Below are 17,353 nucleotides of genomic sequence, written 5' to 3'. Positions count from 1 at the left end.
ACCAGTACGTTATGCCCAGCCTGTCCTTAAGGACGCATGCACCCGTAAGTTAGGTGGGCTCTCATCGCTTCAGAAATGCCAAACGTGGACGCTATATGTGGTTAAGGTACACTGTGGGGCTCAGAAGGGAGGGGGGGGGCATTTGGATTTGGGAGCGGAGAATTAGCTGAAATTCCTTTGGCAGGTGAGGAGCTATTTCGCTTTTCCAGAGCCTTTGTGCTACAAGTAATGTGGAAGCCCCCTACGTTTCTGTTAACAGATGGCATACCTGAGTGAGGGCTTGCATGTTTGAGGATTGAGTTGAAGCTTTTATTGGGAACATTTTACATAATATTTTGGATCACATTTTTATCCGGAGCATTACACAGAGCACTTTGGGGTTCCCATCTAAAGCTCAGATGAAACTCCAAAGGGATCCACTCACTATAATGACGCAGCAGAGTTACCCTGGACTCCTTCTGGTCTCTGTTCAGCGGTGTCCTTTTCAGAAATGCACAAGACTTTGACCAACAGCACTTTTATGCAATCCTAAAAAGACGGACACTGACAAATCACAGGTCCTATGGCGTCCACAGTTACTCCATCTGCCTCATTATAGGGAATCTTCCTCCCGGGGTTCAGTATAAATCATATATTTCAGAGATTTACACGGAAACCCCAGTGCAGGTGCTCAGCGCAGAGTGCAGGATAAATGTGGGCACAGCCTTACTGCGATCTTTGAAAAAAAAAAATCAACAGCAGGTGAAGAATTGGTTTTATTTATTTACGCCGGTCCTTGTGCGGTATAATTGATTAGACGACTTAATGGTTTGTGCGATTACAGCGATACTAGATTTATATCATGTTTTTAGGTTCTGCTGCTGTCACACTAAAAGATGCTTTTTTATTGCAAAAAATAGTTTTGCTTTACCATATTCTCAGAGCTATAATTTTGTTAAATATTTTGGCCAACAGAGTCAAGCTTGTTTTTTGCGGGCCGAGATGACGTTTTTATTGGTAGCATTTTCAGACACATGACTTCTTTGATCGCATCCTATTCTGATTTTTGGGAGGCAGAATGAACAAAAACAAAATTCCAATTCGGGAGATTTTTTTTTTTGTTTGGGGGGGGAGGGGTTATGCCCGTTCTGTGTGTGATAAAATGAATAAGGAAACTTTACTCTTTAGGTCAGTATGATAAAAGCAATACCACACATTTTTTTTTATGTTTTGGTGCTTTTACACAATATAAACTAGTAGAAAAAATAATTATTATTTTTGCATCGCTAATTCTGAGAGATATAACTTTTTTTTCCGCTGATGGAGCTGTAAGATGGCTTGATTTTTGCGAGACAAGATTATGTTTTCAGCCATACCATGTTTATTTATATCAGTCTTCTTGATTGCGTTTTACTCCACTTTTTGTTTGGCAGTATGATGATAAAGCATTGTTGTTTTTTGCCTCGTTCTTTATTTATAAGTTTATAAATACAAATGTGTACATTTATTATTTTTTTTCATACAAATATTTATGGATACAAAAATTTAAAAAAATATTTTTACAATTATTTAAATTTTTTTTTCTTTTTAACTTTTTTTTTTTTTCCTACTTTGTCCCACTACGGAACGATCATTTTTTGCAGGCTGATCGCCTGTATAGTATAAGGATGCAGCAGGATCCCCATGATGTAGAAACTGTCAGTTCTGCACTGATCAAGCAACTTTCCTAACTCTGGTAACCCGGACGTCATCAGGTCACCATGGCAATGATAGGGACCCTGGGTCACGCTGCGGGGTCTCCGATCTATGGGCAGATGGACTGTTATCCCCCTGCCAGCTCCACGAATGCTGTGATCGTGTTTAATTGCAGCATTTAGGGGTTAAAGTGCCAGGAGCAATACGTGACCGATCCTGGCACTTCATGCCGGGTGTCAGTTGTCAGAATCAGCTGACACCTGGCGGCGATCGCCCACACACAACTTGTGTGCGTGCATGATCGCTAAGCAGTAATGATACATCCCTGGTCAAATAGGCCCAGGGCACAGGGACATATGACAAATGTCAAAAAGGGGTTAAGGATAAATATGATGGTCCACAGTAGAAAATGTATACTCAAAAATAAGAAAAATTATATGTTTAGAAGTGCGTTTTCAGTGGAATTTTAATAAACCATAAATGATAAGTAAAAAATAATCCCAAAGATGCAGAATCTTCAACTAAGTTTGTTTCTTCAGCACTTCTTAACCCTTGCACCCGACAACACCTCTAAACCGTCTGTCTGAACCGAACACATAAAGGGAAACCTAACAGCATTTCTTCTCTGCAGAAAAAGCATATTGTTCACTTACAAAAGAAAAAAATTTAAGTCTGTGTAGGGTCTTCTTTGGAAATGAAAAGGTCACTACTAGCTCTGGTGAGCAGCTGCACTGTGTTAATGAAGCCTTCAACGTGCAGAAACAAAGCTCTGTCCTGGGCTACAAAGCATTTATACTTCTCTGCACAACTTTGCCCATTGACTTTTGCTTTGGCTATGCAAAAAGGGTAATTAATGAGCTCTCCTAGAATCCTTTTGTTTCTAACAATATCCACCTCACATCCCCAAAGCACCATATATCAGACTAAGAGGACGGAGACAGAACCCCAGCACCTGCATTATATGGCTCCCTTATCTCTATCCTGTATGCAGGGCCCCATCCTTATCCTGGTGTGATTAGCCTCAACCTTACCGTGGTATGATTGGCCTCAACCTTATACTGGTATGTTTGGCCCCAATCCCTATTGTGGTATACAGGGCCCACATCTACGTCCTGCTATGCATGGACCCATCCTTATCCTGGTATGATTGGCCCCCTTCCCCATCCCATCCTGATATATATGGCCCCAAGCAGAAATAAAAAAAACATTCTTACCTTCCCTGCGCGCCCTTGCAGCTTCCTGCTCCGGTGCCAGCAGCTGCTTTATGCTTGTAAGCTGCGCATGGTAGTGACGTCATGCGGTGCTTATAATCTGCTGAGGACAGCTGCCGAAATACTCACTGTTCTCCATGCTGGGTCTGTGTGCGTGGAGCACAGTGTTTCATTGCTCTTTAGCGAAAACAGTGTAAGCCACAGTCGCTGGGTTCCTGCAGCTGCCAGGCTTTCACATGTGCCACTACTAAAGGGAAGGAATATTCATTGCGTTCCATACCTATGGGAGTAGATTTCAGTGAATATTCATTGCCTTAAGTAGCCTGCACACTCGAACACTGGGCAGCTGCAGGAAGTCGGCTGCTGCGGATAACACTGTGCTCGTTATTAAAGAGAAATGAGTATTCACTCCTTTCCACGCCCATGGGTGAGGAATGGAGTGAATATTCATTTCTCTTTAGCAGCGGGCTCAGGAGTTAGCCGCAGCAACTGCCTCCTGCCTGTGACCCGCTGCTCCACCGCTGCCACTCCCCCACCTCCCCATCACAGACAGATTAGGGATATCCAGACTATAAGACGCACCCCGCCACTTTCCTTCACATTTTTGGAGGAAAAAAGTGTGTCTTATAGTCCGAAAAATATGGTATCTCAGAGGTAATCTGCTGGATCTGGTTCTGTCAAATAGACTAGATACAATTTCAGATCTACAGGTCAAGGAGCATTTGGGAAGCAGTTACCATAACATGGTAAGTTTTAATGTAATTTTCAATCCAATATTCAAAGGAGGAAATGCCTTAATTTGTTGAAATCTGTTTTCAGAAAGTTCCAGGTTTTGGCAAGAGCTTAATCGTATAGGCTGGCACAACGTAATTGTAACAGGGGATACCGAACATAAATTGGGCATATTTTAGGAAATACTACTAGAATCCTACAGAAAACTTATACCATCTGGTAATGAAATGTCAAGAAATAAAAATAAACCATTACGGATAAATAAAACAGTACAAAGTTTATAAGACATACAAAGTTTAATAAGACAAGAAGAAAGGGCATTCAAAATCTTGAAAGCAGAGAATACTGAAATTGAATTTCAGGAGTATAAAGATCTAAATAAGAAATGTAAAAAAGAAATCAAGCTAGCAAAGTTAACTACAGTTAGTCCTCGGGTTACAACGGTCTCGAGTTACATCGTTTCGTGGTTACAACGCTTTATACAAAGCCTCGTTCCGACTTACACGGTTTGCGTCGTAAGTCGAACTACATGCAATAGAGTCCAGTACTGTACACTGTACCCGGTTACACGAGGAAAACGAGTCTCCTGCACGCCATAACACCCTAATTATGTAGGGTACTGTGTTAGGATAGGTGTTTGGATAGGCTAAGTGTTTGCAGTACTGTACTGTTATTATGGTACAGTACTGTATGAATGTATGGTCCGACTTACATCGAAATTCGGTTTACGACGCCGTGTAAGAACGGATCAACGACGTAAGTCGAGGACTACCTGTACAGAGAAACAAATCGCCAACGATATTGAAATAAATTTTCTATTTTTTATAAATACATGAATGTCAAAAAGAAAAAAATAGATGGCATCGGCCCCTTAAAAGATGACAATAATAAGATAATCACAGAGGACAAAGAAAAGGCTGAGATATTAAACAGGCACTTTTCATCCATGTTCACCAATGAACTGTGTTAGGCTGGGATCACACATGCGAGAAATAAGGCCGAGTCTCGCAAGTTAATACCCGGCATTGCCACCGTCACTCAGAAGCGGAGCGTGTGGCCGCATAGCAATACAGTCAGCCGCACGCTCCGCTCCTGAATGACGGCGGCAATGCTGGGTATTAATATGTGAGACTCGGCCGTATTTCTCGCATGTGTGATCCCAGCCTTACAGGGATCATTCAATAAGGCAACAATCTAAGTTCACCACCTGATATAACTAGTTTAACACAAAAAGAAGTACATCTACGTCTGAGCAACTTAAACATTGACAAATCCCCTGGCCCAGATGGCATTCATCCATGAATACTGAGGGAATTGAGCTCAATAATTGACAGACCACAATCTCATTCTTAGACTCTCTTGTAAGAGTAGTGGTGCCACAGGATTGGGGGATGGCTCACGTGGTACCGATATTTAAAGAAAGGTAAGAAGGTGGATCCAGGCAACTACCATCCAATAAGCCTGACATCAATAGTGTGCAAAATTTGAGAGGGTATTACAAGAGGTGACCTGCAGAAATATACTGTAGATAATTGACAATTGATTCATGAATAATAAGTCGTGTAACTAACATGTTGGGTTTCTTTGAGGTGAGGTAAAATTTGTTTGTTGGCAATGCGGCTGATGTAATTTATCTGGGCTCTGCAAAGGCATTTGATACTGTTCCACATAGCAGCCTTATACTGAAGCTACAGAAGCAAGGACTGGGGGAAGGTATATGCAGATAGGTAAGGAATTGGCTAAATGACAGGAAACAAAGAATTGTCATAAATGCTACGTTCTCTAATCGGGATATAGTCAGCAGTGGGGACCGCAGGGAACTGCGCTAGGGCCAATTCTTTTTAACCTTTATTAATGACCTTGTGGATGGGATGGAGAGTAAAGTGTTAGTCTTTGTTGACGACACCAAACTATGTAGGATAGTAAAATCTGACCTTGACATTACAATATTACAAAACGATCTGAATAAGATGACTGAATGGGCAAACACTTGGCAAATTATTTAATGTAGTTAAATGTAAAGTAATGCACCTACGACAGAGTAATCCTATAGCTGCATATACATTAAATGGGAGTATACTAGGGACTACAGAACAGGAGAAGGACTTGGGTATTCTGGTTACAAGTAAGCTGAGCATCAGTACTCAATGTCAAGCAGCAGCCGCAAAAGCAAACAAGGATGTATAAAGAGAGAAAATTCCGTGATCCCAACGTATCATTACCATTTTATAAATCACTACAGCTGAGGTGGAACAGTCAATCCATAGGAAAACAATCAGTCGTACACTGCACAAATCTGGCCTGTGGCAAGAAGAAAGCCATTTCTCAAAGATATCCATAAAAAGTGTTGTTTAAAGTTTGCAACAAGCCGCCTGGGAGACACACCAAACATGTGGAAGAAGGTGCTCTGGTCAGATGAAACCAAAATTGAACTTTTTGGCAACAATGCCAAACGATATGTTTGGCGTAAAGGCAACACAGCTCATCACCCTGAACAAACCTTCCCCACTGTCAAACATGGTGGTAGCAGCATCATGGTTTGGGCCTGCTTCTCTTCAGCAGGGACAGGGAAGATGGTTAAAATTGATGGGAAGATGGATGGAGCCAAATACAGGACCATTTTTGAAGAAAACCTGTTGGAGTCTGCAAAAGACCTGAGACTGGGACTGAGATTTGTCTTCCAACAAGACAATGATCCCAAACATAAGGCAAAATCTACAATGGAATGGTTCACAAATAAATGTATCCAGGTGTTAGAATGGCCAAGTTAAAGTCCAGACCTCAATCCAATGGAGAATCTGTGGAAAGAGTTGAAAACTGCTGTTCACAAATGATCTCCATCAAACCTCACTGAGCTCGAGCCAAGGAAGAATGGGCAAGAATTTCAGTCTCTCGATGTACAAACTGATAGAGACATACCCCAAGCGACTTGCAGCTGTAATCGCAGCAAAAGGTGGCGCAACAAAGTATTAAGTTTAAGGGGCCGAATAACACAGGTCAACAAAAAAAAATTTTTTTTCTGGTGTCCAAAATATTTTAATGAATTTGGGGTATTTTTGGGGTGCTGATTCTGAATATGCTATCAGTTTTGCCAGATTGGCTCAAGTTTTTGACATTTTTGGTATCTTATTTATAGCACTTGTTGGTAAATGCGACGCATCATCTCATTAATTTCTTTGGATTAGTACTTGAACTGAGCAGTTCTCAATATAGTTTTGTGTTAATTAGTGTTCTAAAAGTTTGTTCATAGCTTGATTTTTGCACTAACTTTATGTTGTTGTCTGTTTTCCAGTGAAAAGCATGAACTCATCAAGAAGTTGTCTTAACGATCCAGACTCAGTCTGTTACATTTGTGGTGAATACACACTGCCAAAACATAGAAGAAACATAACAGACTTCGTAAAAAAAGTGTATTTTGCCTATTTTGGGGTTATGCTTGGGGACCAAGACAAGTTTTGGGCACCACACAGTGTGCAAAGCATGTATCGAATTATTACGAAAATGGAGCAAAGGACAAAGAAAAAGCTTCAAATTTGGTGTTCCAATGGTGTGGAGAGAGCCAAAAAAATCATCATGATGACTGTTATTTCTGTGCAGTGCAAGTGCAAGGATTCAATAAGCATAAGAAACGAAAATGGGAGTAACATGGAATCTGCAAGAAGGCCTGTCCCTCATTGTGAAGATGTGCCTGTACCTGTGTTTACCATAAATAACAGTCATCATGATGATTTTTTGGCTCTCTCCACACCATTGGAACACCAAATTTGAAGCTTTTTCTTTGTCCTTTGCTCCATTTTCGTAATAATTCGATACATGCTTTGCACACTATGTGTGGTGCCCAAAACTTGTCTTGGTCCCCAAGCATAACCCCAAAATAGGCAAAATACACTTTTTTTACGAAGTCTGTTATGTTTCTTCTATGTTTTGGCAGTGTGTATTCACCACAAATGTAACAGAATGAGTCTGGATCGTTAAGACAACTTCTTCTTGATGAGTTCATGCTTTTCACTGGAAAACAGACAACAACATAAAGTTAGTGCAAAAATCAAGCTATGAACAAACTTTTAGAACACTAATTAACACAAAACTATATTGAGAACTGCTCAGTTCAAGTACTAATCCAAATAAATTAATGAGATGATGCGTCGCATTTACCAACAAGTGCTATAAATAAGATACCAAAAATCTCAAAAACTTGAGCCAATCTGGCAAAACTGATGACATATTCAGAATCAGCACCCCAAAAATACCCTAAATTCGATGAAATATCTTTGGCACCAAAAATGCTGTTGACCAGTGTAATATTGCACGCCCCACTTTTCAGTTTTTGAATTTCCACAAAAATTTAAAAATAACCAATAAATTTTGTTCAACTTCATAATTGTGTTCCACTTGTTGTTGATTCTTCGCCAAAAATTTACATTTGGTATCTTTATGTTTGAAGCATGATATGTGGGAAAAGGTTGAAAAGTTCCAGGGAGCCGAATACTTTCGCAAGGCATTGTATATGTGTGGCCAGAACGCTTCATCCAAGCCCAATGATTTGGAGATTGTTTGTTTCAGTGGTAAATTTAAGTCCATATTAATTGTATTTATTTATGAAAACATCTGAATTTTAACAAAAATGTAAAAAAAAATAGCAGTTTTTAAAATTGTGATATTTATGTAAATAAAACAGATCGCACACACAAAACATTTATAGTACGTCAATATCGACATATTTTATTTTCCTAGGATGTTACACGGGTTAAAAGTTTAGCAGAAAGTTTTATTTATTTCAATTAAATGTACAAAACCTTATTTTCAAGGACCACTTCGCTTTTCAAGAGACTTTGAGAGGCTTGTATGTCAGAAAATACACAATTTTCGATTAAAATAAACTCCACCCGTCAAGGATTTCAAATGCACATTCAGAGTTTAACCCTTCAGGTTTACATAAGTATAAACACAAAATTGAATTTGATAATATGTGTAAAACAAGATCACACTGGCGCTGTCCTATTCCGCTATGATGTATAAGCCGCTGGCACCCTGGCAGATGGGATGTGCAAATCTGCCCAAACAAATGTACAATGTGAAAGTGAAACAGGGGGCTGCCGCGCTAATGCACATGTGCCAGTGCACAACCTTATGTGCCTGTAGTCACTGCACGTTCCGGACTTGTTAGAGTGGCACTTACTTGTGTGTGCCCGAAGTCTCTGGTGATGCAGCTGGCTAAGCCGAGTCCACAAATGGGGAGCGTCCTCCCTTTGCACCAAAAGTGGCTCCTGGATTCCTCTCTGCACAAGCCGGCTGTTTGCCTCGGCCGAAGGCGCCGCCATGTAGTAGCGTGGTGTGCGGGGGGCGTTGTTTAGCAGTGACATCACCTGCCCGTGGAAGACGGACATTTGTGGACTCCGCTTAGTCAGCTGCATCACGAGAGACTTCGGGCACACACAAGTAAGTGCCATTCTAACAAGTCCGGAACGTGCAGTGACTACAGGCACATAAGGTTGTGCACCGGCACATGTGTATTAGCGCGGCAGCCCCCTGTTTCACTTTCACATTGTGAATTTTATAATACTTTTTCTTTTCTTTTTTTTTTTTTATGTTTACAAGGGGTAATATTTTCATTTCATATGTGGTTAGAAACTACACGTCAGGGCTAGGAAGGGAAGAAACACTACCTGACTTTTGGGAAGCAAATTTGGCTGGAATAGCTTATGGACACCTCTTCACTTTTGAAGAGCCCCTTAGATGCCAAAATACCAGAAACCACCCAAAAGAGACCCTATTTCAGAAACTACACCCAGTAAAGAATTCATGCTAGGTGTGCAATGAGCAGTTTGAAGCCATAGGATCATCAAATGAATTTGTATAATATTCTGTTGTGAAAATAAATGAATAAGTGTTTTTTTTTTCTGCTAAAATGTTGCTTTATCCCTAAACTATCCTTTTTGACAAGGTTTAAACAGACAATGGAGCCCAATTTTTTTTATATATACAATTTCTCACAAACGTGGCAACTCCCTATAAAAGTGGTCAGAAACCAATATTTTGGAACAGGGCTTGGAAGGGAATGAGCACAATTAGACTCCAGTTATACAATTTAAGTTGGGATAGATTATGGCCACCATGTCAATTTAGGAGAGCCTAGGAGATGCCAAAACAACAGAGACCCCCAAAACGTACTCCATTTTTGAAACTGCACCCCTTTTAATGCATTCATCTTATGGTGTGGTGAACATTTTGAACCCACATGTGTTTTACAAAAAATGTAAATCCTAGATTGTGGAAACGATAAGTAACTTTCGACTAAGATGTTGCTTTTGCTTTAATTTTTTAATTTTCACAAGGAGTATGAGGAGGAAATGGAGTCCAAATTTTACTACGAAATATCTCTAGAATGCAGCAATGCCCTATATGTGGTCATAAGCTACTGTTTGGGGACATGACCGCAATCGGAAATGGAAGTAGCGTTATTTGCCATTGGGAACTTAATTTTGGTAGAACCATGTCGTATTTGCGGAGCCCCTGAGGAGCCAAAGCAGTAGTTGATGTTTTCAGGGATTTTATTTTTCTTTACATGTAACCTTTTGATCGTCTTTTATTCCACTTTTCGTTAGGTGGTATGATGATAATACAGAGTATTTTGCCCTGTTTTCATTTATTTATTGCACAGGTTAACTAATGTAACAGTTTTATAGTAAAAGTCTTTCTGAATGTAATACAAAATAAGAATATTTTGGGTTATTTTTGTTTTTATATAATAAATGCGCTTTTTTATTTATCTATCATAATTTTGTAGGGGTGGGTCACATTTTTTTCACCTTTTTACATAGTCTCTTGAGCTTGAACACTTGGGTCTTGAACACTGAATATTCCAAAGACTGGTGTGATACACTGCAATACTCATTATTACATGCATTACTCCTGTATGTTTTGCACTAACAGGCCACAATATCTGCAGACAAAGAAGTCACTGTCAGAGTTCCAATAGCCATGGCAGTCACTCGCCCACCATGATCGCACCACGGGGGTGCCGATGGAGCCCCATCCCTCTCACAATGATCTGGATGTTGTGGTTGCTATTGATCATGGCATCTAAAGGTTTGAACAGCCAGGAACAGTGCTGATACCGTTTGCTCGGATGTTGCTACATTGAGCTTGGCTGTTAGTTAAACCAAGCCACTTTCTGCCAACTGACTAATATGTATGGGAGCCCCAAACAAATTTATTTGGCAGCAAATATTAATCCAACATGTCCAATTTCACACTATAAATCATCCGTCAGTGCTTTTAATGTTGCTGTTCTCTGTGTATGACCAATGATATGTTTTTGAGTAAACTTAACTATACTCGTGCAGTCAATTAAATTACCTTTTTTTCTTTTTGCAGGAAGAAGGAAAGAACTTAAAGCAGATCAGTCAGGTCGAAGATGCAGATAAGGCTTTCAATCATATACTGATACTGCTCACTGTACTGCAACTCTGGCACAGCTCAAAGGCAACAGGAGACCCTGGAAGTCATGCAACTCTTTACCAAATTCTACATGTATTTCAATTGTAGAAGAAAGTTTAAGTCACTCAAGAAACCTTAATGTGACAGATAATTCATTTTTTACTACCTATATGACACATGAGATTGCGTTATTTAAAGGGTCCTTAAAATAACATGGCTCCGAAAAAAAAAAAGGCAGATATTTTGCACATTGCACATTATACCTTTATTCATTATCACTTTCCACAAATATTTGTGAAACCAACATACTGGATGCCCTCTTCATTCTCAGGCAGGAAAAAAAAAAGTCTCACAAACCACACTGAAAACATACCTGGGGTATAATGGACATTCTCTTCCTCAAATCATGCAGGCCCAAGTCTGATGTCAAAATTTTATCAATCCAAATTTTTCCTTCAGGTTCAGCAAGACGGAATAGAGCAGCAATGAGGGAACTCTTTCCAGCTCCAGTTCTTCCCACTATTCCAACCTGAAAATCAGTTAGAACCATCAACCTAAAAATCAACAGCAATGCACATAGATCTATTCCTGTCTACAGGCTGTAAATGGTATTGGTACACAGTTGACCTATGGGTTGTATCTGGCATTTGTATACCCTTGGTCTATTGGCACAACCTTATTCTATGGGATGTATCTGGTATTGGTACATCATTGGTCTTTGAGCTGTATCTAGTATTGGAACATCCTTGGTCTAAGCGGACTCTGTCTGGTGTTAGTACTACCTTTCTATGGTTTGCATCTGGTATACGTACACGCTTGTCTCCAGGATATACCTGACATTGGTACATCCTTGTCTATGGGCTGTACATGATATTGGTATATCCTTATTATTATTATTTATTTATATAGCACCATTAATTCCATGGTGCTGTACATGAGAAAGGGGTTACGTACAGAGTTATAGATATCGTTTACAGTAAATAAATTTACAATAATAGACTGGTACAGAGGGGAGAGGACCCTGTCCTTGCAGACTTGGGCCATGTGCACACGTTCAGTATTTTTTGCGTTTTTTTTGCGTTTTTCGCTATAAAAACGTGATAAAACCGCGAAAAAAAACGCTAACATATGCCTCCTATTATTTACAGTGTATTCCGCATTTTTTGTGCAAATGTTGCATTTTTTTCTGCGAAAAAAATCGCATCGCGGAAAAAAAGCAACATGTTCATTAAAAATGCGGAATTGCGGTGATTCCGCACACCTAGGAGTGCATTGATCTGCTTACTTCCCGCATGGGGCTGTGCACACCATGCGGGAAGTAAGCAGATTACATGCAGTTGGTACCCAGGGTGGAGGAGAGGAGACTCTCCTCCACGGACTGGGCACCATATAATTGGTCAAAAAAAAAAAAAGAATTAAAATAAAAAATAGTCATATACTCACCTTCGATGGCCCCCGGAGTGTTCCCGCCTCTCACCGCTGCATGCTGCCGCTTCGGTTCCTAAAGATGGTGTGGTTCAGGACCTGCGATGACGTCGCTGTCTTGTGATTGGTCGCGAGACCGGTCATGTGACCGCTCACGTGACCGCGACGTCATCGAAGGTCCTGAACCACACCATCTATAGGAACGGACGCCGCTGAGGATATCGGCTGTCTGCAGAGGGTGAGTATAACCATTTTTTTAATTATTTTTAAACATTCTATCTTTTACTATAGATGCTGCATAAGCAGCATCTATAGTAAAAAGTTGGTCACACTTGTCAAACGCTATGTTTGACAAGTGTGACCAACCTGTCAGTCAGTTCTCCAAGCGATGCTACAGATCGCTTGAAAAACTTTAGCATTCTGCAAGCTAATTATGCTTGCAAAATGCTAAAAAAAAAAGGTGAAAAAACGGGAAAAAAACGCAAAAAAAAAAATGCGGATTTCTTGCAGAAAATTTCCGGTTTTCTTCAGGAAATTTCTGCAAGAAATCCTGACGTGTGCACATACCCTTACATACATTCTATGGGATAATGGGGTTGAGACAGAAGGTCAGGGGTGCGGCAGCTCTGCTGGTGGTATCTGGTGTTAGTACTCCTTTGCCTATGGGCTGTGTCTGGTATTGGTACACCTTATTTATGTGATGTATTTGTCATTAGTACACTCTTGTCCATGGGCTGTATCTAGTATTGGTACATCCTTGTCTATAGGTTGTATATGGTATTAGTACACTCTTAGTCTGTATGACAACACACTAAATGCACGTAGAAATGTAATGCTTCATAATTCAGTGAAGAGATTTGTATGTACTGAAACTAGATTACCCCTGTAATTAAAAAACAGCAAATCCACATAACATCCAGTTACTGACCACTAATATTGAGCCTGAGGTAGCAGAAAACTCAGAGCTTATTTATAAGAACTCCCAGTGCCATCACCCATACAGGCTGGTTACCTACAGAGACTGATGCAGGCACCACCTTCATAGTGGGCTGCTTACAATACAGGGTAGATCGTCAACAAAGCCATATTGATAATTCTATTTTGTTGTAAACTCTGAAAAACAACATTTACAAGGAAGACATCCAGTTCAAAGACAGAAAAAGTAAACCACTATTTTTCAGAATTACCTTTTCTTTTGGTCGGATTAGAGCTGTTAAATGTCTTAGAACCAGTGGTCCATCTAAGCTGTACGCAAAGCTGACATTTTCAAAGGCTATCATGCCCTTGCTTGGCCAGCCTGGTGGAGGGCGCTTTTTAGACTCCCACGAAGCTTCTTTTTCAAGCTGAGTGTATTCCATCACTCTCTCCACAGAGATCATCTAGAAAAAAGAAATATTTTTGTAACATTGTTTTTCTAAATATTTTATTAAAAAGTTACATTAAAAAGGGAATTTGTCAGTCAATTCATGCTGCCCAAACGACATTTCAAAGAAAACATAGCTTTACAGTTAGGGTAAGTTCACACAGGGCGTTTTTGTAGCTTTTTTTTTTCTGCAGCAAAACCTGTTCATCTTGGCAGGAAAGAAGCTGCATCAAAAACGCAGGTTTAGGTGCGTTTTTTGTTGCTTTTTTTTTTTCTCTTTGTCCAGGCTAATGTCCTTTGATTTTCAGCAGCAAAAACGCAGCATATAATGATACCTGCGTTTTTGCTGCATTTTTTTCAACACCCATTCAAGTCAATGGGTGAAAAAACACAGCAAAAACGCTGAAAGAAGTGACCAGCTCTATGTTCAATAAATGCAGCAAAGCACAAAATACTGATCACACAAAAAAACAATGTGTGTGCATGAGATTTCTGAAATCTCATAGGCTTTGCTAGTACTGAAAAAAGCAGCTGAAAATTAGCATAAAAAACGCAGCAAAAACGCCCTGTGTGAACTTACCCTTAGAATCGGTATAAAATGGACCAACTCCTAAATATATAAGAAATTGGGTTCAGTAGTACAACGCAGTACGTGCCATTTTGTCAGAGGAATTTGAGAAAGTTATGAAATGTCCTAGAAATGACAGTTCTATTCCTGTTCCTCAGATGAATCGGTGCTGCACTTTATGTACAGTATATACTCAGAAGTGAAGCTCCTCCTCCAGTGCTGTGGAGTCGGAGTCGAGAGTTGGAGTCAGGGAAATTGAGGAGTCGGAGGATTGGCTTACCGAATCCCCAGCCCTGGTGTATAGGGGAGCTTTGGGTGTATCATACTATGTATAGGGGAACTGTGGGCCCATCATACTGTGCATAGCGGAGCACTAGACCCATCAGACTGTGTATAGGGGAACTGTCGGCCCATCATACTGTGCATAGCGGAGCACTAGACCCATCAGACTGTGTATAGGGGAACTGTGGGCCTATCATACTGTGCATAGCGGAGCACTAGACCCATCAGACTGTGTATAGTGGAACTGTGGGCCCATCATACTGTGCATAGCGGAGCACTAGACCCATCAGACTGTGTATAGGGGAACTGTGGGCCCATCGTACTGTGCATAGCGGAGCACTAGACCCATCAAACTGTGTATAGGGGGAACTGTGGGCCCATCATACTGTGCATAGCGGAGCACTAGACCCATCAGACTGTGTATAGGGGGAACTGTGGGCCCATCATACTGTGCATAGCGGAGCACTAGACCCATCAGACTGTGTATAGGGGAATTGTGGGCCCATCATACTGTGCATAGCGGAGCACTAGACCCATCAGACTGTGTATAGGGGAACTGTGGGCCCATTATACTGTGCATAGCGGAGCACTAGACCCATCAGACTGTGTATAGGGGAACTGTGGGCCCATCATACTGTGCATAGCGGAGCACTAGACCCATCAGACTGTGTATAGGGGAACTGTGGGGGTATCAGTGTGCATAGGGGAGCACTAGACGCATCAGACTGTGTATAGGGGAACTGTGGGCCCATTATACTGTGCATAGCGGAGCACTAGACCAATCAGACTGTGTATAGGGGAACTGTGGGCCCATCATACTGTGCATAGCGGAGCATAAGACCCATCAGATTGTGTAAAGGGGGAAATGTGGGCCCATCATACTGTGCATAGCGGAGCACTAGACCCATCAGACTGTGTATAGGGGAACTGTGGGCCCATCATACTGTGCATAGCGGAGCACTAGACCCATCAGACTGTGTATAGGGGAACTGTGGGGGTATCAGTGTGCATAGGGGAGTACTAGACGCATCAGACTGTGTATAGGGGAACTGTGGGCCCATTATACTGTGCATAGCGGAGCACTAGACCCATCAGACTGTGTATAGGGGAACTGTGGGCCTATCATACTGTGCATAGTGGAGCACTAGACCCATCAGACTGTGTATAGGGGAACTGTCGGCCCATCATACTGTGCATAGCGGAGCACTAGACCCATCAAACTGTGTATAGGGGAACTGTGGGCCCATCAAACTGAGCATAGCGGAGCACTAGACCCATCAGATTGTGTAAAGGGGGAAATGTGGGCCCATCATACTGTGCATAGCGGAGCACTAGACCCATCAGACTGTGTATAGGGGAACTGTGGGCCCATCATACTGTGCATAGCGAAGCACTAGACCCATCAGACTGTGTATAGGGGAACTGTCGGCCCATAATACTGTTCATAGCGGAGCACTAGACCCATCAGACTGTGTATAGGGGAACTGTGGGCCCATCATACTGTGCATAGCGGAGCACTAGACCCATCAGACTGTGTATAGGGGGAACTGTGGGCCCATCATACTGTGCATAGCGGAGCACTAGACCCATCAAACTGTGTATAGGAGAACTGTGGGCCCATCATACTGTGCATAGCGGAGCACTAGACCCATCAGACTGTGTATAGGGGAACTGTGGGCCCATCATACTGTGCATAGCGGAGCACTAGACCCATCAGACTGTGTATAGTGGAACTGTGGGCCCATCATACTGTGCATAGCGGAGCACTAGACCCATCAGACTGTGTATAGGGGAATTGTGGGCCCATCATACTGTGCATAGCGGAGCACTAGACCCATCAGACTGTGTATAGGGGAACTGTGGGCCCATCGTACTGTGCATAGCGGAGCACTAGACCCATCAGACTGTGTATAGGGGAACTGTGGGCCCATCATACTGTGCATAGCGGAGCACTAGACCCATCAGACTGTGTATAGGGGAACTGTGGGCCCATCATACTGTGCATAGCGGAGCACTAGACCCATCAGACTGTGTATAGGGGAACTGTGGGGGTATCAGTGTGTATAGGGGAGCACTAGACGCATCAGACTGTGTATAGGGGAACTGTGGGCCCATTATACTGTGCATAGCGGAGCACTAGACCCATCAGACAGTGTATAGGGGAACTGTGGGCCCATCATACTGTGCATAGCGGAGCACTAGACCCATCAGACTGTGTATAGGGGAACTGTGGGCCCATCATACTGTGCATAGCGGAGCACTAGACCCATCAGACTGTGTATAGGGGAACTGTGGGCCCATCATACTGTGCATAGCGGAGCACTAGACCCATCAGACTGTGTATAGGGGAACTGTGGGGGTATCAGTGTGCATAGGGGAGCACTAGACGCATCAGACTGTGTATAGGGGAACTGTGGGCCCATTATACTGTGCATAGCGGAGCACTAGACCCATCAGACTGTGTATAGGGGAACTGTGGGCCCATCATACTGTGCATAGCGGAGCACTAGACCCATCAGACTGTGTATAGGGGAACTGTGGGGGTATCAGTGTGCATAGGGGAGCACTAGACGCATCAGACTGTGTATAGGGGAACTGTGGGCCCATCATACTGTGCATAGCGGAGCACTAGACCCATCAGATTGTGTAAAGGGGGAA

The 17,353-nt window shown here is 41.9% G+C and overlaps 1 protein-coding gene across 2 annotated transcripts in view; it reads right to left on the bottom strand.

Moving 5' to 3' along the window:
* ABCC4 (ATP binding cassette subfamily C member 4 (PEL blood group)) overlaps positions 1-17,353 on the bottom strand; it is a 376,997-nt gene that overhangs the window by 96,783 nt on the left and 262,861 nt on the right. For both annotated transcript variants that reach the window (XM_077297155.1, XM_077297156.1), the window contains exons 25-26: positions 13,670-13,861; positions 11,431-11,586 (exon numbers count right to left, since the gene is read on the bottom strand). In XM_077297155.1, the coding sequence (XP_077153270.1) occupies positions 11,431-11,586; positions 13,670-13,861 (348 nt within the window). The remainder of the gene's footprint in view (positions 1-11,430; positions 11,587-13,669; positions 13,862-17,353) is intronic.

Source organism: Ranitomeya variabilis, chromosome 3 (genome assembly GCF_051348905.1).
Source record: "Ranitomeya variabilis isolate aRanVar5 chromosome 3, aRanVar5.hap1, whole genome shotgun sequence".
Classification (NCBI taxonomy): domain Eukaryota; kingdom Metazoa; phylum Chordata; class Amphibia; order Anura; family Dendrobatidae; genus Ranitomeya; species Ranitomeya variabilis.
This window is presented reverse-complemented; position numbering and strand designations above follow the sequence as displayed.